The 23,250-nt window shown below is 46.7% G+C and overlaps 1 protein-coding gene across 3 annotated transcripts in view; it reads right to left on the bottom strand.

Annotated features, from left to right (window-relative positions):
• LOC133350004 (uncharacterized) overlaps positions 1 to 23,250 on the bottom strand; it is a 79,896-nt gene that overhangs the window by 3,774 nt on the left and 52,872 nt on the right. Inside the window, exon 9 of one of the 3 annotated variants that reach the window (XM_061563947.1) lies at positions 4,410 to 6,205. The exons of 1 other annotated variant lie outside the window; for it this stretch is intronic. In XM_061563947.1, the coding sequence (XP_061419931.1) occupies positions 6,114 to 6,205 (92 nt within the window). In that variant the 3' untranslated portion in view covers positions 4,410 to 6,113. Of the gene's footprint in view, positions 1 to 4,409; positions 6,209 to 23,250 lie in introns of those variants that run through there. One more of the 3 variants, XM_061563946.1, reaches the window with a different exon arrangement.

The following is a 23,250-nucleotide window of genomic DNA, read 5'->3' as shown; positions in this document are numbered from 1 at the left end:
GAGAATTACAGATAGCAACATCGCCACCATTACTGTGAAAATTTGGCACGACGCTCCTGAGTCGTGAGACTCGGCGAGGCCTTCCTGGCGAAACAAGCTTAACAACAATGAAATAGGTAAACGGTTAAGACAGAATAAGGAATTATTCTTCGTCTTCTTCGTATGGCTGACGTTGATGTAGAACTATAATTTTACGTTGAGGTGGTTGAGCCAGATGATCGTTTCAGGAGTGATGGAGCATATCTTTGGAATAACAAATGAAGACGTAAGAAGGAACTTGAAAATGGGACGACGACTGTAGAGAATTGAAGATTGTGAGCCGCCATGGTGCGGCCATGTTGAAAGATTGGCACCAAACAGGAATCCAGCAATGGTAGAGGACGACTAATACAAAGATGGACTGATGGAGTGGAGGAGGCACCAGATCGGAGAGGTATGACATGGAAACATCAGCAGCAGGTGAGATATTACGAATTTGGCAATTTGACACCAACACACAATGGCCTACACTTTTCAAATAACGTCACTGGAGTACAGTATTTAAAATCCATTATTATGGTTAGTACACCCACAGTATTAACCAGAGCGGTCTGCCGGATTCAAACCGTGAACCTCTGCAACGATTGGCGAACGCACTATCACTAGGCCACGTCACCACCCCATGGTCAGTGGAAAACCACCCGTGCTTTGAGGGCTCTATGATGGCTCGACTCGGATGTGCCAGTGGAAAAGGAGTATTATGTATGTATGTTGAACTTATTTCGCACCGTACGTAGCCAACCGCGCTAATCGTATTAGCTGCATAACGCATACATGGCTTCGACGTGTTGGTGCACGCCGATGATTCAGCGCGTTGTAGGCGAGGGTTAGTAGATCGCATCGGGAGTTGCTAGATTCCCAAACCCACTGGGCACTGAGTTGGCCATGAAACAGGCGGTACAGCAAGTGGGTTTGTGAGCCCACTCTCTGCTTGTACGCGTAGTGGGTTTTCTCTGGGTACTCTGGAGTCCTCCTACATTGGAATCGGTCAAAGGTAACAATGCAGGGCCCTATTGAAGTAGAGCCTTGAGACTCAAATTCGGCATTCCCGGCTAAATGAAGCGCATTTCTCGAAGATGATTGTACAATTCCTGCTCTCGTATTACAAATGATGTGCACACAGAGTTACCATTCTGAGCTCATGTATCACTTTGGGCAGGAAATGCACGTCACTTCTGTTGAGATATAATCATTCGTTTATGCTGTAGAGCCTCGCGGAATCTCAAGACTATTTAAGGAGGGTCCTGCATTGGGGATGAACACTCAAAAGAGCGAACTTATGGGTTTCACAAACCAACTTGCCGTACCGCCATCTCCTTGCCACCTCACGGCCAAAGTGGATTTAAGTCACCAATTTACACGATCCACCAACTCTTGCCTCCCAAATCGCCACATCACAAGCGTGCGGCCCCCACCCCGCCAGCTCATCACCTATGTGTCCACCCACAAGAGCAAATGTAGCAAGTGCCACCACCACCATCATCACCGCCGCCACCACCACCACCAGCCCCACACACCAACAGCCGGCTCTGCTGCAATTTCGCCACATTTGATACATCGCCTTAATTTCCTGCGGCGTCGTATTGATAGACACCTGAATCGATGTCCGAGTGTATCTGGGCGCAAATCCAATTATTTTGACTGATATGTTTTGCCCGCAGTCAATGCGATGCAACTCAATACGTGAGTCGGAGCCGGCGACGTTGCACCGCTGCGGGATCCACGGGCCCGTGTAAACACAACGGCGACGACAACAACAACAACAGTGACGACCAGGACACACACGGGGGGTGGGAGAGGAATGATATAACGTCGCCCGCAGGACCGTTCGTTTTTTTCACGGGCTAAAATGAAATCGAGACACGCGACGCCTCCGTTGGTGTGACATCCGCACGCGTCCCAGCAGAAGTTCCTCGTGGAAGAAAGAAAAAATCCGACTCGTTTTTGGAAGGCAAATATTGCCTCACTACTAGCCTCACCCGAGAGATTTCAACACATCATTACAATTCAGAGTCACGGTGCGATGCAAGTACTGCATATATGTTCTCTCGAGTCTCGCTTTTACCATCACGTTTGTATTGTTTACGGTTAAATTAGCTTATCCCGTAAGTTGACATGTAATGTGATCGTATCGTTTGCAGTGGCTATAATTTGCTTACATTGAGAATAATAGTTTGTTTTATGCTCACAATATCACGCATGCTCTCCGAGAGTAAGAACCGATTCTTATTGGTGAATGGGCGCATCCTTAGATGCTTACAGTTTAGCGCAAAATAAGACACCCGTGGCCAGAGCTGCGAGATCAAGCGGAGTCTGTTGTTGTCACTGTTTCCTATTGTCAGGGTTCTCGAAGACTTTTATCTTGACTTTGTGGGTGAAGCCACTTCACCGTGTGTCTAATAACAGCAGCCTTGCGTTGCATGCTGCTCTCTAGTTTATGCTAAACACCATTTCTTGGACACTTTAACTACTTATAAAACCTCTGTCAAACCACTGCTGTATTAAGGCCTCCCCATGTCATGCCAGTCATGATCATACATTGATCATTGTCGGTTGGTGGAGGGGGGAAGGCTCAGGGCCGGTGCAGATATCACTCCACACTTTCTTTATCTGTGGCCAGAAATCAAACTGAGGTTACTGGGTTCATAGCGCAGTGCATAAACCACTGCACCACCGCTCCACCAACATTATCAATAACCTGCCTATCTTCGCCCTACCAGCGCTGATGATTACGTAACACACCACGTACACTTTTATGGTTGAGTCAACCTAGAGGTGGCCCAGGAATGGTTCAGATATAATTTGCCACTGACGCTAGCCACGGCTGGGAGTTTAATTCAGTTCGGCGGGTTTGTCGTGAAAGGCGCGCTAGCCCACTGAGTCACCGCTCCCCTCTCACAGACGAACATTTTCATTTTCTCGTCTCACTCTCTGACCCGCACGTCAATCTGCGATCAGTAGCCACGTTGAGCCCTCTCGCGTGCAAAATGAAAGGTGAAGCGTTCTTACTGACAGCATCAACCTTCGCACATAAACGTGTTCAGTAGCAGGCAAGTAGAAAGGCACCGAGTCATAGATTACGTCCAATGTTTACACTCCCAATACACAATCGAATTTGCGAATTATCTGCAGGCGACATTTGCTAATTTTTTACGTTTGGGCGAGCGGAGCGAATGGGGTTATAAATAAATAGACAAAGCAAATGATGATACAAAAAGAATGAAGCAAGACGGTTAAAACGAGATGAAAATCTATTCACTCATTTCAAATCACACACCAAAATCTTGACAAATCTGGCCCGTTGTGGCACTTACACAGAGATCAGCGCTTTATAACTCAGTGGGCCTTACCAGGTAACGTAAAAAATAGTTTAGTTTAACAGCAGAATCTGTTTGTGCCCCAGGGTGCTGGAGCAGGAGACATCTCCCCCACCTCAGTCCTCTTCCACGATACGCGTCTCTCCGTACTTAACGGGAATTCAGTTTCCCATTGCCATCGCTCGGTTGCGTCACTTGACTTTGGAAGTTCGATGGGGGGGGGGGGGGGGGGGGGAGGAGCGAGCTGACTCGTGAGTTACCGGTGCGATACGGGAGGGCTTAATCTTTGTCAGCTGGGGAAAAAATAGGAAGATGAAATGAAAAACAGCCCAATTAAACGGCACTTGATCAAGGTAGTATTGTTTATATTGTTGGTATTAAAATGATAATGCAGGTTTTAGTAAATTGTTGTGGCTCCCTCTGGCATTCCAAACTAAATTAAACTATATTTATTCGACCTGGTAAGGCCCACTGAGCTATATAGCTCTTTTTTTCAGAAGCGACCTGGCCACAAATGACAACTCAACGAAGTGGCTTATCACGTGGAAATGAACAGCAGCCAGATACTCTAAATACACGCTGATTATAAATGCGGAGGGGAAAAAACCGAAGGACCCGGAGAAAAACCCACGCGACCACGGGCAGAACAAGCAAACTTCAAATATACAGCAGGTGTCAGCGTCGGGATCGAACCCACGACCTCCTGTTTGGGATGTTGGGTCAATTCCACTGATGACAGCTTGAAGGAAAGCGGAGTGCCTGCGAGGTGCTGGGGTGATTCCGAATTCCGCAACAGATTGAAGCAATAACCATCTGTCGTGCTGCCATTGCATTTGGTAAAGCAGACAAACTCTGCACCGTGAGCTCCTGCATACCAGGCGAGGGAGATAACATCTCTCCACCGTGACGCCTTGGACACAGCTAACGTTGACTCCTCCACCGCCCACGTCATGTAAATCCAGCCCTGGGTACGAACCTTGTAACCCCCCCCACCGCATTCCCCTCCACCCACCATTTATTTGTCATAAGGTGAAGTTTGCGATTCAAGAATGTATTATTTTTTGTCACATTTGCTCATCTCGTTTGTACTGTTTGTGATTGTTTTGACCTTTTTGAAATGTTTTCTTCATTATGCATCTCTCGAAAGAATAAAAACCTGAGACATTCGTGGAAGGCGCCTTACAAATGAATGTAAATTATTATAATTGTTACTTGATTTCAAGGGCTGTATTGATTATGCATCATTCATTCACGATAACGTGGTGTGTCATTCAATATAAAGTGTTGTGTACCGTAGTGGAAACAATGCCAGTGAACACGCAACAAACTTTATGAAGCAGAGATGAACAAAAGGAATAATTTTGCCAATGGATATCCATTATTAACCCTACGAAGCGTGTATCGTATCGCGTCTATGAGAACCGTTTTTCTATTCATATATCTTTTATTTAATGGGTTTGTGTGATCGCGCCAACCACTAGAGGCTGCTACATTAACGACAATGTAGAAAACAAAAAATCGAGTGGTAAATGTCGACCTCGGAATCGCAAAAATTAATAGAATCACCGAAAGGGCCGAGGAGAAAAGCAAGTAAATCATTACACACCGATTCCATAACCGGGAGCAGACTGTGCATTCACTGAAGGCCCCCGTGTGTACATACCGTGTGTGTAACGCAACAGAGGGCATCGGATTTATATCCAAAAACGGTACACGGGGGACCCCGAGTCACGATTGCATCCACGGATACAGACGCCCGGTGCGTCTTTAATGGGAAGGGACGGCGTCGCGAACGAACGCTCTTGGCATCGCCCTCCCGAGCGAGACGCGCACCACCACCACCCCACCCCCCCAACAAAAAAAAGAAGTGTCCTGCAGCTTCGTCCCGTTAACAGAGGCTGCCGCCGCTGCCACTGCTGCCGTCACGTCCGCTTGACACGCTCAATTGATTGCGGGTCATCAAATTAGGCGTTTGTTATTGCTATTGATTCGGTCCCAAATTGAGATTCGTGGCGTGCGGAAAAAAATATATATTGCGCGCGCGTGCGTTCAGGGAGGCGCGCATCAAAAAACGCACACGCGCGTGGGGAAACGCGCGAATGAGAGTTCAAAGGAAGATGTGACCCAAGAAAAACACAAACGCCTCTTGTCTTGCACCTACATAATTAGGCTCTGTGTCTTGATCTATCTCACGTGCGCTTAAAGCTTCACTAGAAATAAACCCACGAGCGCTGGTCATTTCACAGACTCGAGCCCTACTCTTAACCCTGAGCAACCAACCAACCGGCTACTAATACCAGCAACTCCCTCTGACCTGAAGGCCTGTGTTCTTAGTCACTCGGTTACAGCTCAGCTCAGGCATGGCTCTGGCTCTTGTGAGCTGGCTCAGAGCCACACCTAACTTGATCCAGCTGTAAGCATTGCCACAGCCGTGCTCAGGATTTCCCCACGAGCTGAACCTCTAACAGAGCCGTGGCTGAGCCGCTCAATGTGTGTTCCAAATCAAACTGAGTGGGCTCCAGGCTGGGCCACGACTAAGCAAACGAACCATCATAAGCCTGCTCCTAAACCTATCTCCAGTGCTGGCCAATGCCATTTTACCTCTCTATTCTATTTACAGCTCATCCCTGGGGGTCATCATTTCAGCGGATGACTCGTGTTCCACTACACGTGTATATAACTCAATTCGATCAATGTCGTCAATTCCGTGTCCTTTATTTAAACCAGGTGAGAGTCCATCGGAAATCCAATCTCCCTTTATTGCCGTGGCCGCATCCGCGATGGCGGGATGGTCAGCCCGCACGTCCTTAGGCCCGTCTTCTGTGATGGCGTCGATGGTTCGAGTCCCGCTGCTGACGATGGAAAGTGTACACAGAGAATGGTCAATTTCGCTTCCTGCCATGAACACGATCATTAAAAAGTCTGTGTGTGTGACTTCAGATTTGTTTTAAACATATATTAGAGCATTTTTCATAACTGATGCCATAACTAGACTTCCAACACGGCGTAACTAAAGTATCTACCCAGCATGCTGTGCTGGCCATGGGGGTTGTTTGATCATACTTTACCTCGCTGGTCAGTGTACGTTGGTGAAGGGGATGGGTCGGCCAAATTTTATTAATATATTATTTAGGAAAATTGTATGGTATGTCCAGTTAGCCTAATGGGGTGAACAAAATTGTCCAAATGAGGTGGATAAAACAGAAAGCAATACAAAGAACATGGTTTTAAAAAGAGAGAAAATAGCACTGGTTAAGCACCGATTTCTTGAGTTAAAACCAAAACAACTCTTTATAGATTGCGGGACTAGTGGGAAATTGGCGGAGTGAATTGTCGCACATGGCTACTGCCCTACACGCACTTGAGCATGGATACACTTTTCAACTTCATTTACCAAGGGGAACCACTTCATCTTACACCTGGGCAATGCTAAGTCCCTAACAGTCCCTTCACTGGCCTGCACATCCCATAATGGTGACATTCAAAATCCCGACATAAAAAAAAAAGGCCGTAAAAAAATGTGCCCGCCCGGCCTCCCCACGTCGTCTCGTTTGTATGCGCGCGCGCGAAGGCGGTGGCTGGCAGATGTCAGATTTTCATTTGCACCGTCCGCCGAATCCCGTGGCAGGGTTAACCGTTTAAAATGGCACACGGGCCATTTCCAATGTCCTTCAGCGCTCGCCGTTATATTTCATCTCTTTTTTTTGTTGTTGTTGGTTAAAGCGGGCCACCGCCAGCGGCGGATGAAGTTCCAGTCCGTGGGGGCACGGTAAGTGACTCACGCGGCTTTGTTTTGGCGGTGGTGCCACCTCCACCTAGGGTTGCCACCTGCGTCCTAGTTTCACCAGGACGTTCTCTTTTAGAGTTAGCTCTTCCTCCCGTAAGTCTTCCCGGGGAGATTACAGCTCCCGGCTTATGTCAGTTGCCAAATAATGCAACACTCGAAGGCAACACATTTACATGCGGTTTATCTATCTCTCTCTCTCTCCTCTTGCGCTATTGCGACATATTCATGTCCCCATGATATGTTTCGGTCTTTTGTACCACAGAGGAGGCGACCAAACCTCGAGTGCTCCCTCGCCCACCATCACTCGTGCGCGTATTCATGCTCGCTCAGAGCCATAGGTAGAGTGCTCTGGAAGAAATACGTGAATTTTTTTCCCGTGAATAACAGACCGGGATGGCATGGTCAACCATTTGATGTCGATACCAGCTTCCAGGTGGTAAATATACATATATACAACGAGCGTGAAGGATGTTGGTGTCGCGTCGTAAGTCGTGATACACATTTTTCACAATGCAATTCCCCATCTTGACGGCAGTCGACCCAGGAGGTACAGGGCCCACCTTAATGGTCACCATCTCAACTACTGTCACCGTCCGATCATACTCAGCTTTTAATTATAAAATGTCCATTCGAGGTGTGTGTGTGTGTGACATTGGACTAGGATACAAATTAAAACAAAACACCCTAACGCTCCTGTCGACCCTACCCCACTGGTTCAGGGTTGTGACACATGGGTGAGAATGTACACATTTTAACATGTCCCTTTTAAATTGATTAATTCGACCTTGAAGATAATAAGGCCAAAATGGATGTGTTTGTCCTATTTAATGATCACTATAGGAGCCGTGCGCTGTGATAACTGACAAACCCTTATCATTCCACTGCTGGTGAAGTCCTCCCCACGGCCGTGTGAGTCTTGGGGGTTGTTTGACCATACTTCACCACACTGGTCCGAGAAAGACGACATTTTTCACTCACCCCGCACACGAACGCTCCTCAAACACCAGCTCAACCGTCGCACGCGCTCAAACAAAAGACAAAGATCCCCCGTACAGCCTTAACAGACTGTTGGGGCAAGTGCTGTTAACGAGCACCTATGAAGGCCGGAACGATACACGAGGCGGTGGGTGGCCAACACCACGCCCGGCCGCCTTTGTCTCCCCAGTGGCGATGTTTACGCACCGCACCAGGTACTCATTTGATGCTGAGTCGACCTCAAACACACGCACGCACACGCGCTCGCCCCTTCCCTACCACCGCTCGTCCTCCCGTCTCCCTCGAGCCCCGAGCATTTGTTTTATTTCCACTGAACCATAATAATCCGGACACGCTTCAGGGGGCGTCTGATGGGCGCCCGGGGGTGGGGAGAGGTTGTGGCGGTGGTGGCGGTGGTGGTTAAAAGGGCGAGTGACGGGGCCACGCGGAGCCGAGCCTTGCAAAGTAGCCGGCGCGCGCCGCCGCCGCCATCCGCTCCTCATAATCCTTCCCGACTGTTTTTTTTTTTAAAACCCCCGCACAGCCAAGAGCGCAGCGGGCACGCCGCAGACACGGGCAGCCGTTGCGTATTAGCTCCCTTCACATCACATTAAAATGCTTGTCGCAGTTAATAAGGCTCTCATAATCATCATTATCGCCATCATTAGCATCAAAGTCACTTTCACCACCCCCCTCTCTAGCCCCCCAACCATAATCTCTCGCTCTTCCCCTCGAGGCCATGTCGGGTGCAGGCTAAGTGGGTTGCTGCGCCTCTGCGCAGGACGACCGCCGCCGGGTCGTCTGAGGATTTGGAGGGTGTCTGGAACTCGCCTGGGGCGCTACACGAGTTATCTGTAATTGCGAATGAATTTGTGCAAACACGTGTTTAAAGAGGTGCCTGCTGATTTAAAGTTTAGTCACACGTGTTGGGAGAGGAAGCGGTGGGCCCGTGGGTGGGTAGTTGTCATAATCCGGCGGGGCTTATATTAGTACCGCATGAAACTAGCCCGATGCCATCATTCGTCTGCTCTGTAGAGCCTCCAAAATGAGGAGTCTTCAAAAAGGCTTTGGTATTGATGCTCCCCTTGTAAATATCCCTATGAAGCTCCGGTATTTTATAATACAAAACAGCAGCCCTTTTGTCAATCCGTCACACAATGAGAGCCTTCCCGCGTAGGGTACAGACCATGCGGGCTCTTTGAGTGCGGGTTGATTGCATGCAGGGAGCATATTCATGGGAGGCTCAGTACGGGACAACAATGGATTTTGCCGCACTCTCCTCTGCTGCCGACAGCGTAGCCCCTACCGCCGCCGCCTGTAACCCCCTGCGCTCCTTGCACGGAGGGTCGCTTCCTTGGGCCACTCGTCAGGTGGAAAAAAAAGAGACGACCATGTCGGCAGGGTGACGGCACCAAGATGCGAGCGCACAGAGCGGGGGAGGGAGAGGGGGGCGATGGGTACCGCTCTTGTTCTACTTTGGCGTCTGCTCACAACTGAAGTGACGAGGATGAATGCGAAAGTGGTGGTGCCCCCATGGCAGAGAGGCTAAAAGGAAGTCACGACTCAGGTGGCTGGGACACGTCGGCGAGAGTCAACGGATGCCAGTACCTATCTCAGGCAAAGCTGAAAGAAATTAGACTCGGATAACTAGGACGTGTTATATAAGGAGAGGAAAGAGGACACTGGAAGAAAGCAAGGGTGATGAACACGGAAGCACCAGCGCGGAGACTGAAATGGAGGGACTAGAATGATAATTGGTTTTTTACCCTTCTATCTGGCAACAAAACTGACACCTTTTTACAAGGAGTCATGTTTGCATAGACCACAATACCTGCAGTCATAATGCAAACAAAAAACATAACTCTGATAATGTGCACTGTCCTTGAAGTTGATTGGTCCACACCCGAGACAGCTTTCCTTAGAGCCTAGTCTCACATGGGTTGGACTAGATGACGCCAAAAAGAATGAGTTAGTTGTCAGCGGTGAGCCAGGATATGAATGACTGTGAAGTGGACGTGGAGATGATGGCCCAGTATAGGAGTGAGTGGAGAAAGAGGAGCAGGAAGAGCAGATCCCAGCATTGAGTGGGGAATATCCAAGAACAAGAAGAGAGGATTTGATATCTCACGCAGTCTCTGCTTGAACGCACATGGAGGTCTTGCGCTGAAACCCACGCGATTCACGTGCAGAGGGGTTATGGGTCTGGGTGGAGATGCGTGGAGTGACAACAGATACTATGCACGGCAGGTTGCTGCGGGGGTGGGGGGGAGGGGGTTTCCTTCTTCATTTTATTTTTTGTAAATCGCTTGAGCCAGCCGGTTCCTATTTAATAAGACAAAGATAATCCGATGGAATAACTGAACACGGGTCGAGTGTCAACGACAGGGCAATACTCTGCGGGGAGAAGCGTGGGTGTGGGAAAATAAAATAAAGATGACGACGATGAAACGGATTCGTTCGTGTAAGCGGAGGTTCGGTTAAAGGGGTGCGCTGGCCTCAGCGGTAATTGCAGCTGTCGCGTCGGCGTTTCTTGAGCAGCGCTGAAGACGCAGCCGAATTTAAATGACTGTGAGAATTTAAACCAAAACAACAACAAGGCAGTCAATACTTGGGCTGATAGGAATTTATCAGGACACATATTGGCATGCGTCACTCCATCACGGGGGATAGTGGTGGTGGGAGGAGGGGCGGGAGGGAGGGAGGGAGGGAGCGAGGGAGGGAGGGAGAGGATGAGGTGACTTCTCGCCCATGTCCCTCGCGGGTTTTCCAATCTCCACATTGATTCTCCATGCGACGATCGGATTGGGGCGCAAAATTACGCACGCGCGTGCATTTTACTCAAGGAAAGCAATACGTGGGGAGGAAAGGCGCTTGCAGCTGCAGGGCAGGAGTACATTCATTAACAATTGCATTTTTTGGGAAATTAATGCACCTTTTATTTAAGCCTCCTGATGCTAATTCGGCCATTGGGGGGGGTTTGTTTGACCATACTTTGCCAGAGCTGGTCAGTGTGCGAGTTGATGAAAGTGGGTGCCCAGGACCGGTTCAGATAACAACAACGTACATTTATAACGTTGCAGGAGGGAATGGAAGGGAGCGAGAAAGGGAAGGAGGAAAAGGAATCCAACGGCACGGGGTTGAAAATCATTCATATTGAGGAGAGACTTGAAAGCAAAGAGAGAGAGGGGACCAGGCGGAGTTGCCTTGGGGCTGGGAGTTCCAGAGGGCGGGGGGGGGGGCACAGCACCACTCGCCACTGATGTTAGCCGTGGTCGGGTATCCAACTCTGGTCACCAGAATTTGTGCGGTAAGTCCAACAGACTCTGGCTGGCACACACCTGTGATTCAGGAGAAACAGAAGACTGGGCATCAGACTTTGATGATGGAACAAGCGGGAGATCGAGAAAGGTCTGACACGTACATTTCATCCGGCTTTGCCTCATTCCGTATTCTTTAGCTCGGCTGCTGGGCCAGTCAATTGCACTTGTGAAGTGAACGGACCTATTACTTTATGAGCGGCAGAATCACAGTCAATTACGCTGTTTTAGAGACAAAGTGCTAATGACTTTCTGAGGCTTTTTCTAATTTCGTACTCGGCTGCTGCGCTCGTGCCCACGGAGTGTGAGGAGGGCTGATGATGATGTTCAACTTTTTCTGCCACAAGTTTCCAGCCTTTGGGAGTGAAACTAAACCGCGAGCCCGAAAAGGCAATTAAGCCAAAATCGCAATGGGGGGGGGGGGGGGGCGCAGACAAAAGAAAAGCGAGCAGAGACTACGAACGGCGCAGACTCAGACCGAGATTCACTCCGCGAAACCGAGCGCTGGAAATAAAGGTGCAAATGAATCGAACGACGACAAAACAAAGAGTCCCGAGGGGCAACACCCCGGAAAAGCCCCCCCCCCCACCCCCGAGGATACGACGATGTACAGTTTTTGCAACTGCGTTGAAGATCGTGCGTAACAAAAAAATATTTAGAAAAACAGCCGCGTGCCACGCGAAACGGAGCGCGACACTCGAAGTGCCACTTTAAATTTAACGTGCGCCCAATAAATAATGATCTTTGTTACCCGCCTTTAATTAAAATTCATGACACCGTCGTCGCAGTAATTTTTCGCCGTTTGCTCAGGTTGCTCATTCGCCCATCGCGGGGTGAGGGCGACTTTTGCCTTGCGGAAGGAGGAGACGGGCAGGGATGGGAGGAGGTAGAGGAGAGACAGGAGGCAGGGAAAGTAAGCAGTAATTAAAAAAAATTAGCGGAGAGAGATGGATAAAAAAAGTGACAACAGAAGGCAAACTAATGAATGCAATTATGGGCAATATGTTGAAATTATAGAGAACACAGAGAAGATGTGCAAAAGTGCACACCGGGTACGTGAGAGAGATAACAATGATTGATCATCCCTCGTATTAAACCGGCCGACCCATTTGATTACATTAAAAAAATCATCATAACTCTCTCGCCAGATTCATAATTTCTCATTAATGACCCCATAAACATTTGCATTTTATTTAGAAGATGGCATTTTCCATTTGAACGGATGTAACTGGAGAACAACCTGCAAAGGAGGTCCATGACGTATCAATCAAGTCGCCATAACTAGTTTGCAACCATTTGCATCTGTTGGGTTTTTACCAGTGCAATGTTACGTGCTTTATTTAACCAGATGTGTGCAGAAATGGGTTTCGTTATACGTTTTAAAGGGGTTACTTGGTTAAATCATACAAAAGGTAAGTGGGAACTGCATTTGTAGTGGCACAAAAAAACACATCATCTTGATGACTAACATCAGTTAATAAGAGACGAAATATACGCAAAGGTAATGTGTAATATTTTGGTCAGGAATGGAACAGTGACCTGAGTTTGATTCCTGACCACGGTGAGCATCAATGGCCAGTGATATCTGTACTGTTCCTGGGTGCCCCCAGACCAGCATGGTCAAGTATGGTCAAACAACCCCCACTACTGACACGCCATAGTGGGGAGGCTTTCATCCAGTAGTGGATTGACAAACGACTGTAAACTAATGTTTGGGCAGTGTCCCATCTTCAGAGTGGAGAGAAAGGGCGGCGAGATTTACTGGCTTCAAATTGCAGTCCCCCAACTCATAGTGTGGCCTCCAACTACAATTTATAGTTGAGGGGCACAATTCACACGTTTTGGCTTATCTTTGGCAGATCGATTATAAAAAAAAACGCACGGTGCAAAGTGGATATACCCTGTGAAGCGTGCTCCATCCTATTCACATCTCCAGATGATTAGATCATATTATGCAGATGAAGAAAGAGCAAGCTGGAGTGCCTTGGGAAAACTGAACTTGGTTATGAAAGTCAAAGTACCAGTGTGCCTCAACAAAAAGTACTTAATCACTGCACGTTACTTTATAAATTCGAACTATACGTAGCAATCATCGCCCCCTATCAGCAGACAAATGCCCCAGGTCACACCTGCAGATGACCCATCCCGGTCTCCTGAGTTCTCACCTGGTTAAACAAAATAAACTTGAAACCTACAATGACACAGTAGATCAGAAATGTAGACATTTGCAAAGAAACGTATTTTTAATTACACGTTGAAAGCACGTGATACTTAGTGACGCTGCATTTGGCGGTGGTGCACATGCACAAATAACAAAACAACTCAACTCAACACACTCATCGCTGACACTGACTGAGAAAGAAAACGTATATCATAGGTGACAATTTGGGCATTGGGCCTTCTTCATAGCACACACAGAGAAGCCAGGGTTTGTCTCCACTCCTATGTTTGACCATACTTCACCACGAAGCTGCCTTAATCTTGATAATTGTTTTTTTACCTTTTTATCTGGCAACAAAACTGACACCTTTTTTTACAAGGAGTCATGTTTGCATAGACCACAATACCTACAGTCGTAATGCAAACAAGAAACATAACTCTGATAATATATGCACTGTCCTTGAAATTGATTGGTCCACACCCGAGACAGCTTTCCTTAGAGCCTAGTCTCACATGGTGTTGGACCAGATGACGCCAAAAGGCATACATTATCAGAGTTATGTTTTTTGTTTGCATTACGAATGCAGGTATTGTGGTCTATGCAAACATGACTCCTTGTAAAAAAAAAAGGTGTCAGTTTTGTTGCCAGATAAAAGGGTAAAAAAACCAATTATCATATTTTTTCTTCTGGCAAATGAGGTTCCAATGGTGCCTTAATCTTGCTCTAAGGCAGCTTCGCGGTGAAGTATGGTCAAACAAGCCCTATAAACGACACAGCGTGGTAAGTCCTCCAATCGGCAGCAGATACAAATGAGTACCACTTTGTGGGGAAGTCATCAGTGGTTGTCCAATGGATAGGGTCATCTTGCCATAGAAATGTGGAATGTCCACTTCTGGCTGTAAAGATGAGCAATGCCTCAATGCTTATTTGAGTAGGAAAGCGCTTTAAATTATGCTGATAAATTTGTTTTTATTATTTTACCGGCTAAAAATGTTTTTTTTACTTAAGCTTTATTTTCAACATCACCATAAAGCCAGCAAATTCAAGGAAATACAAAAGGCGAAAAGCTGACATTCGGAGAGATTCGGGTTCAATATAAAAGTAATAAAAAGGAAGTAATGTGTGGCACAGCTCCCTAAATGACATTAGATCCACAGCAGATACTGGAGTCAGCCGCAACCTCTGGGTTCGGGAGAAAAAAAAAATCCACACTTTGCTTTTACAATATTTAGAAAATGGATTTTAATAATGAATGCATTAATTTTGCATTGTACATTGGTTTTCATTTTTGTTCCGCTCTCCCTACCCAATTCAGCACCGCAGCAGTAAATATTTTATGTTGTGGAGTGGCAGCAAAATAAATGAGGAAAAAATTACATTTGTGCTCAGTTATTTATATATATTTTTATTTAAAATCCAAATTTATTTTTGTTCCCTTTAGCAGATCCCATTGTGTCTTGCCACTCATCCTTGAAAAACAGAGGGTGGGGTGAAGACGGGTGGTGGTGGTGGGGGGGGCGATGTGGGGTGGAAGGGAGGCGGCGGTGGGGGGTGTGGGGGCGGGGGAGGAAGGGGAGGGGTATTTCGTTTTTGTTGTTCGCCTTTTGTTGAGGACGGCGTGAACGGGACGGAGGATTCGTCACAAACGGGAAGACAATAAGAGACCGAGGTCACGGGAGAATTTTCAGAAGTGAGCGCGAAAGCAATAAAGTCATCAAGCAGAATCCATTCCCATCTGCTGTCGCCTAAAGACATGACATGCGTTTAAATTATGAAAGCACCGGCACCATTACGATACTCTGGGGGTATTTTTTTTCAAGACATTATTACATATTGCATTGTCTGGACATGCCCGGAGGCTTGTTTATAAGAAGAACTGCTGTGAGTAAAGGTAATTTGTACAAAAGCAATGTAAAAATAAAGCATTAAAAAGAGAAAATCGCCTGTTGAGATGACAATGCCGAGAAGACTACAATAGCTCATGCTCGGATGAAATAATCTGCTGTAATATCACCCAGGACTGAGAGTGCCATACAAAACAATCGACGACGGCTCTTTTTTTTGTTGTTTTCAAAATGCTTCAAATTCGTGCAAAATTGCAGGACGAGGAGAATAAAGAGGCAATTACGGCCGACACAAAGTCGGAAGACTGTGAACAAGGCTCCGTTATACACGGCGGGACTCCCGAGCCTGCCTGTCTGCCTGCCATTCAGCCTGCCTGCCTGCCTGAACAAGCCGATTCGTGGCTCGGGGCAATTGTCCTGTCCCTTTCGGAGGCTCCCTAATTGCAATGTAACGTCAGATCGGAGCGACAAGCATCGAGGAGTGGCTTACCAGCGGGGATGTGGGGGGGGGGGGGCTCAGCGCTGTCCCTCAGACAGCCAGGGCAGAGGGAAATGAGACGAGAAAGAGGAGGAAGGGGGTGGGGGGCACCAACATGTCTGTGTCCGGTAATTTGACGAAAGCTACCCGGGCGCAATTGAGGTCGGCGAAATCCATCAGGAGCGACGGCTCGTAATGCAGAAGCCCACGCAACACTTAGTGTTGAACTGATGGGCGCGTTAAGCGATGCTGACCTATTCCAGACGCGCCGTGAAGTACATTCTTGCGAGAAACGTCCTCCAAATGTGTTCGCAAGGAACATACTGTGCACGTGCGGTTGAGGCTAAGCATATGACCGTGCCGGTCTATTTTAGAAATAAATTACCTGCAACTACATTTTTTTAAGTTGATGTTGCTTTCAACCTCCAGTGATGGTGAAATGGAGGCCTCTCATTGGCGATACAATGCGCAGTGTAATTTGTATATTTACTGCATGCGTGGTCATGATACAGCTCATTTGGTAGACCGGCATGTTTTAAAGCATTGTCATCATAATCATCAGCCCTCTGCGGTTGAGAACATGAACACAACCTGGTGTGCAACACCTCTCTTGGTGGGACATCAATAATGATGTCGTCTTTAATAATGAGGCTGGTGCCCACCATAAGAACATGGAATTTCCAACACTGGCTGAGGACCACCAACATATTGATGTCCCGCAAACCTCCGATTAGGACGGTTGCCAATACTCACATACAATACTCACATACGTGAGTATTGGCAAACACTTGTTTGAGCCTTGTAACACTTAGACATTTTGCCTATGACTAAATCATGTAAATAATAATAATGACAAGGTCTACAGTGCCGTAACATGGCAAGCAAGCCATGGCATTGGCGCTGAACAAATGAGGTAAACATTAAGCAACAGTCTTTGATCCATTCCAGTGAGAATGTAATGTCACGTCACTTGTGGCTATTGACAAGGCGAGCAGGTTTGAGTGAGATTCTGAATGGCGGCAGCTACTCGGACATTCAGACGTGCGGGGGCAAGGACCGTTGCAGGCACGTGGGCCGGCAACTGCAAATAGGCGATCGCTGAACATTGCTAGGAACATGCAAGTCAACGTGCGCCCGGTCTCATCGGATTTTGAAAGCCGAGCTAACGTGGTTCGTGCTTGGATAGGTGACCACTAGGGATGTCCAGGTGTTGTGACCAGGATATGGTAATGTTGAGTGTTGCCCACCTCGTGTAATGCACAGGCGGGTTTTCTCTGCAAAATGGCCATCGATGAAGCTGTAAAATAAGTATAACCCGTAAAAACAAAGTTTTTCACTATAAATCCTTTATATGCGTGGCGGCTAGAGTCCTCTCGTCCTCTGGCTTGAGATGGCTGCCACCTATGGGTCAGACGATTGTGTGCCAGCATTAACCAATTGGTAAGTAAATATTTAAAAAAAATTCCTAAACAGTGTAAAATTTTGGAAAAAAATTTTCACGAAAATTCATTGTCACGCACAACGAGTCTGTGTGCAAAATGTCAGCTCCATTGGATCACGGGAAGTGGGTTAAAAAACGACCGAAAGATTTGCACGGTCCTAAGCAAGCAAGCAAGCGAATTTAATATAAAGGATTTTAAAAATGCTCAATTCAAGGCGCTACTGAAAAAAGAGTCTTGATAATAGGCGAGGCTTTTCTTGGGTTAAGTTATTGACTTCTGAGATACATTGTTATTTGTTGGCAAGTGCCCATTTCAGCTTGTATACTTTGATATTTAGTTTTTTTACATCTCCACATTTGTTAATGAAAAATAAATTGACAAGCGTGTCATGAAACTTCATGAACTATTTCTTGTTGCCCATTCATGTTAGCAAAGGCATAAAAATGTAAAGGTGCCAAAACTTCTAACGTCCTTTGAGCTTGTTAGAACTTTAGTAGCGATCACATTTTAAATCAATGAATAAATGCTCACCATCTGTGCCACAGGGGAAGGGCGCCGATTATTATTGACCCGCACGACTGCGCACTTAATAACCAAAACCCGTCGGATTTCACACATCTCACTTCGCAGGCAGGCGGGCATATATCTCTAATCTCAAGTCATTTAAAATAAACTGAGATGCTGGAGGTGGCTCGCTCAGGGGTCAGAGTGATGTGCCGGGACTGCTGGAATATTGCACGCTTCAAAGCTGGATTTCGGTTGCCTCTGATTAAAAAATAGTTCTCACCTGTTCGCTAATGACCTCAGCCCAGTCACTGATGAGTATTTTTTTTAAACATCACGTAACATTTGGTTTTGCACTTGATTTGGATAAATTGCAATGAAAAATATTGTTTTTACTTTCTGTAAAAAAAATATCTGTTTAAACTAAACTATTTTTTATTTCACCAGGTAAGGGGCCGTCCATAAATGACGTCACGCGATTTTGGATGATTTTTTACCCCCCCCCCCTCGTCACACGGCATCACAAAAAGTCAGACCCCCCCTCAAATATGACGTCACAAAGCTCTGCCCCCCCCCCCAAATAAAACATGCTTCAAATCGCTGTAAACTATTGTCATTGTAGTGCGTATTTAATGTGGCACTGTACTCTGATGTTGTAGGAGAAAATATGTATCAAAAAGTCTATTTAATTAATTAGAACGTGTTGTCCATATTTATTTAAAGTTGCGCATTTTGATGTGACGTCACATTTCTCAACCCCCCCCCCCCCTCGTCACACATCGTCACAAATGTCTGACCCCCCCCCCCCAGGTGCGTGACGTCATTTATGGACGGCCCCTAAGGCCCACTGAGCTATACAGCTCTTTTTCAGAAGCGACCTGGCCACAAATGATAGCTCAACGAAGTGGCTCGTCATGCGGAAATTTATCGCAGCCAAATTACTCTAAACGTATGTTGATTCTAAATGTGGAGGATGCGGAGAAAAATTAATGTCACCGCGGTGAGAGAGAAAGACACACAAACTCCACATATAGAGGGCATCAGGGTTGGGATCGAACCCACGACCTCCTGTATACCAGATGAGGTAGTTAACATCTGGCCACTATGGCACCCACAGTAACAGGTTGCATGGAAAGGTACCACCCACTACTCTGTGGACCAGGCATCACTGCAAAGAAGTCAGAGGTAGCTTTGTGACATCTACTTCAGTGGGTTTTTCTCGTCTGGAAAAAGGTTGCATCACTCTGCTAAAGTTTCAAATAAACGTTGTCTCATGACGTGACACCGATAGGACCATTCAGATAAAATTGTGGAAAAGGACTCAGAATATTTAATGGTTTTAAAATTACAAAATAACTGAGATGTGGCAAGGGCTGAATGACCTATAGTCTGTGTGCTGTTGAGTGACTGGTGAAGGAGAGAACAGATGAAATTTGGTGATATTTTGGCTCATTAGGGGTTCTGTACTGGTGCAGTGTTATAACCGGATCGCCAATAGTTCACGAGTGTGGCTGTGTATGGGGAGCAGCAGTGGAGCGGTTAGCGTGCTCTGCTACGAACCCATCGATCTGAGTTCGATTCCCGCTCACAGCCAACACCGGTGACAATGATCGGAGCTGGTCTTTGACCTCCCATAGGTCGACTCAGCCTCAAATGAGTACCTGGTGTGGTGTGAAAACGTCACCAATGGAGAGACAAAGGCGGCCAGGCGTGGTGCTGACCAACCAACCCCCTTCATGTGCCGTGCCGGCCTACAAAGGTGCCCGCTAACAGCACTTGCCCCGATAGTCTGCTGAGGCTATATGGGGGATCTTTGTCTTTTGTGTTAGAGGTTATGGTTGGCAGCTATAGCAGTGATGCATGCAGTGCGATACAATCAGTCATCTGAGTTTAGATTTTTGAACATGATAACCATTCGGCGAGTAGCCATGCGTCGTCTCATCGATTAAAACCGATTCGTGCGATCATAATACATACTTCCAACCGAGCACCGCACGATCTATGCAAATGATATGCAACATCTAAATCAATGCTAATGTTACCATTTAGGCAAACAAAACAGCACAGACAACACAAATACAAACAGGAAGCAATATAAGCGAGATGACAACTCATTGACTAGCTTAATAAACATCACCGCTACCAGCTGTTATCTAACACCGGTCTGATGCTCCCCTAGGTGGACTCAAACCAAAATAAATACCTGGTGCAGTGTGAGATTAGTAATTGCGTGAGAAAGTTAGGTAGGCCTGTTGCGGCGCTGGCCATACCACAGCAACAGCAGCCGCCATTCGCCACTAAGTGGCGGTTATGTCACCACAGCGATTGTGCCAGGCTAGGTGCACTTTTAGGCCATGCGTCAAAGACTCACTGACAGGAGGTCAGGAGACAGGTCCAGGCTCCATGGTTTGACTTACAGGTGGCACTACCTGTGCTCCCTTCTGTGCTAACTTGCTGTGTTTTAGCCGCCCGGCGCTCTACTCATTGTTGTGAGCGTCACTCCGTCTGCCCTCCGCTGTTGTTGCAGGTCGATTTCCGCCAACTGCCCATTAGCGTACTTCATGAGCCTCCTCCACAGAGGCCGATCTTTAAATGGCTGGTACCAGTCTTTGGCAAGGCCTCTCAGCTCCACATCCTCCTGTATCGCATTAGTCCACCTCTTCTGTCGCCTGTTTAACCCCCTCTATTCAGCCAGACAGAAGCTGCTTGGGATTGCAACACCATATTCATAGTCACATCACGAATAGGTGCTGACTAACATCACTTACACAAACATGCTCAAATCTTTGTCACTGGAGTTTTACAAAAGCCAAAGTATAAAAGTGGAAGTCCCCAGCAACAAAATAATGTCGATCACCATTGAAAAAAAAAACATACTTAATCTTGATTTAAAAACATGGTTAAAAACATTTGGTGATACTGTGTTGGCAGTAGTGCACAAGAACGAATAACAAAAACAACTCAATACATTCGTCAATAACAGTGCCTTAAAATAAATATATATATAATAGGCGACATTGTAGTACACAGAAAGGCCATTAACAGCCTCTCTATGTGCCGTGAATAAGAAGGGCCATTGCTTGAAACGTCGGCTATTGTATACATCTCCTTCTTAAAGCAGTGTTATTGACGTGATGAGTAGTTTTTTTGTGAAATAAAGAAGATCAAGGTATAGCAGAACACAGCCATTGCAACATTTCACAGCCAAAATCACGTTATTTGTGCTGTGCTGACAACTGTGTATTACATCCTGTAAAAGCAAACTCTCTCGACCAGCATAAAACTATTGCGGGGGTGGAGGGGTGGTGCAGCGGTTATCAAACTGTACTGTGAACCCATTGAGCCTAAGTTGGATTGCCGACTATGGCTAACATGAGTGGTCAGTGATATCTTCACCGGTCACCTTCGCCGGCTCACACCGAGCAGTGCGGTGTAGTACGATCAAACATCCCGGCAGTGGAATTGACATATACCTCTTCTTGGTTCTTTCGGTAAAGTCACGTAGAAGGGAAATAATAAAATAATAAAAATAAAACATAATAAAATAATCTCACGACGTTTCGGCCACAATGCAAGCAGCACTCCTCAGGTGAAGAACAGGTCTGTCAGAAAGACAGCGTCATTCAGACAGACCTGTTCTTCACCTGAGGATGGCAGGGATTTATCTTCTTGGTTCTTTCGGTAAAGTCACGTAGAAGGGAAATAATAAAATAATAAAACATAATAAAATAATTCTCACGACGTTTCGGCCACAACGCAAGCAGCCTTCCTCGGGTGAAGACCAGTTCTGTCGGAAAGACAGCGTCATTCAGACAGACCTGTTCTTCACCTGAGGATGGCTGCTTGCGTTGTGGCCGAAACGTCGTCCTCAGGTGAAGAACAGGTCTGTCGGAAAGACAGCGTCATTCAGACAGACCTGTTCTTCACCTGAGGATGGCTGCTTGCGTTGTGGCCGAAACGTCGTGAGAATTATTTTATAATGTTTTATTTTTATTATTTTATTATTTCCCTTCTACGTGACTTTACCGAAAGAACCAAGAAGACGAATCCCTGCAGTCACGAAAGCTTTAAAGTGACATATACCTGTCAAATATAACTGCTATACTATAAAGGTTTTATGTGCCAGGGAAACATATTTTTGGAACAGGGCCCGCCGACGTTTCAAGCCATCATCCTTTATCACAGACACCCCTCCTGTATCAGCACCGGCTGTCAGAATACTGCCAGAGTCACCGTGATCTGAGAGCACAAAAGCCACATCAGCACACCTACGTGTGCCAAGGGGGGTCTACGGAGAGCTTCGTGCAAAAGCAGTCGGCTTTGTCGTGCCTGCATTTATTTCGCTGCGATTGCAATCGCGCTTCCCTCCGAGCTGTCAATTAGGCTGACAGCGTTGGGTGTTTTTTATTTCCTTTTTATACCGCAGATATTCTCGTCTTTCCGCCTTTTGTTGTTGTTGTTACTTGCCCTTGCTGCCGTCTCTGACACGCGTGCGCAAAATGCGGCCGGGTAAGATCGGGAGTAAATTAAGTGGTTTTTGTTGTTGCTTTCTTCTTCTTCCTCGTCCAATTATGCTGTGATTGTGCTATGAGCAACATGTCTCGGGATGAATACATTTCTGTAAGGAACTCTCGAGAAAAAAGCGGCGTAACATTGTGCCGTTTTGGGAAATGGTCTTTGGAGGATGACATCAACAAAACATACTTCTTCGGTCCATTCAATGGCCTCCCTTGTCCACGCTAGGTGGTGCATATTTTCATATGCTCTGCTATAAATGTGTTTGTCGCACGCCACTCAAACCATAAGGTAAGTAGTCCTCGGTGCTGGAATTCGTAGATGACAGTGACAAATCGGCGCGGCGATCATCGAACTGCACTAACGAATCCAGCGACCAGAGTTCAATTCCCGGCCGTGGCCAACATCGGTAGCGAGTGATGTTGGAACCAGTCCTGGGCTTCTCTGTCTCTCGCCAGCCCACACTAGCGTGGTTATGAATTGGTCAAACAAACCCCATGACCGCCTTGACACTCACAAAGGGCCGTAAATATACATTATTTTTGTATTTAGTGACAGACCAAACTAAACTTATGGGACACTTTTGCCATTATGAAGATAGAAATACTGATATAAAGCTTTCGTGACTGCAGGGATTCATCTTCTTGGTTCTTTCGCTAAAGTCATGCAGAAGGGAAATAATAAAATAATAAAAATAAAACATAATAAAATGCAATTCTCACGACGTTTCGGCCACAACGCAAGCAGCCGTCCTCAGGTGAAGAACAGGTCTGTCGGAAAGACAGACCTGTTTAACCCGGGCTATAAATGTCTTGGTGTTTGCATTGTCCTTGTGCTGTTCAACTTTTGGCAGCCTTTGGTCGAGCACTGA

Source organism: Lethenteron reissneri, chromosome 32 (assembly GCF_015708825.2).
Source record: "Lethenteron reissneri isolate LAM-NWPU_2019-01 chromosome 32, ASM1570882v1, whole genome shotgun sequence".
NCBI lineage: Eukaryota > Metazoa > Chordata > Hyperoartia > Petromyzontiformes > Petromyzontidae > Lethenteron > Lethenteron reissneri.
Note: the sequence above shows the minus strand (reverse complement) of the source record. Positions and strands in the feature narration are given on the sequence as shown.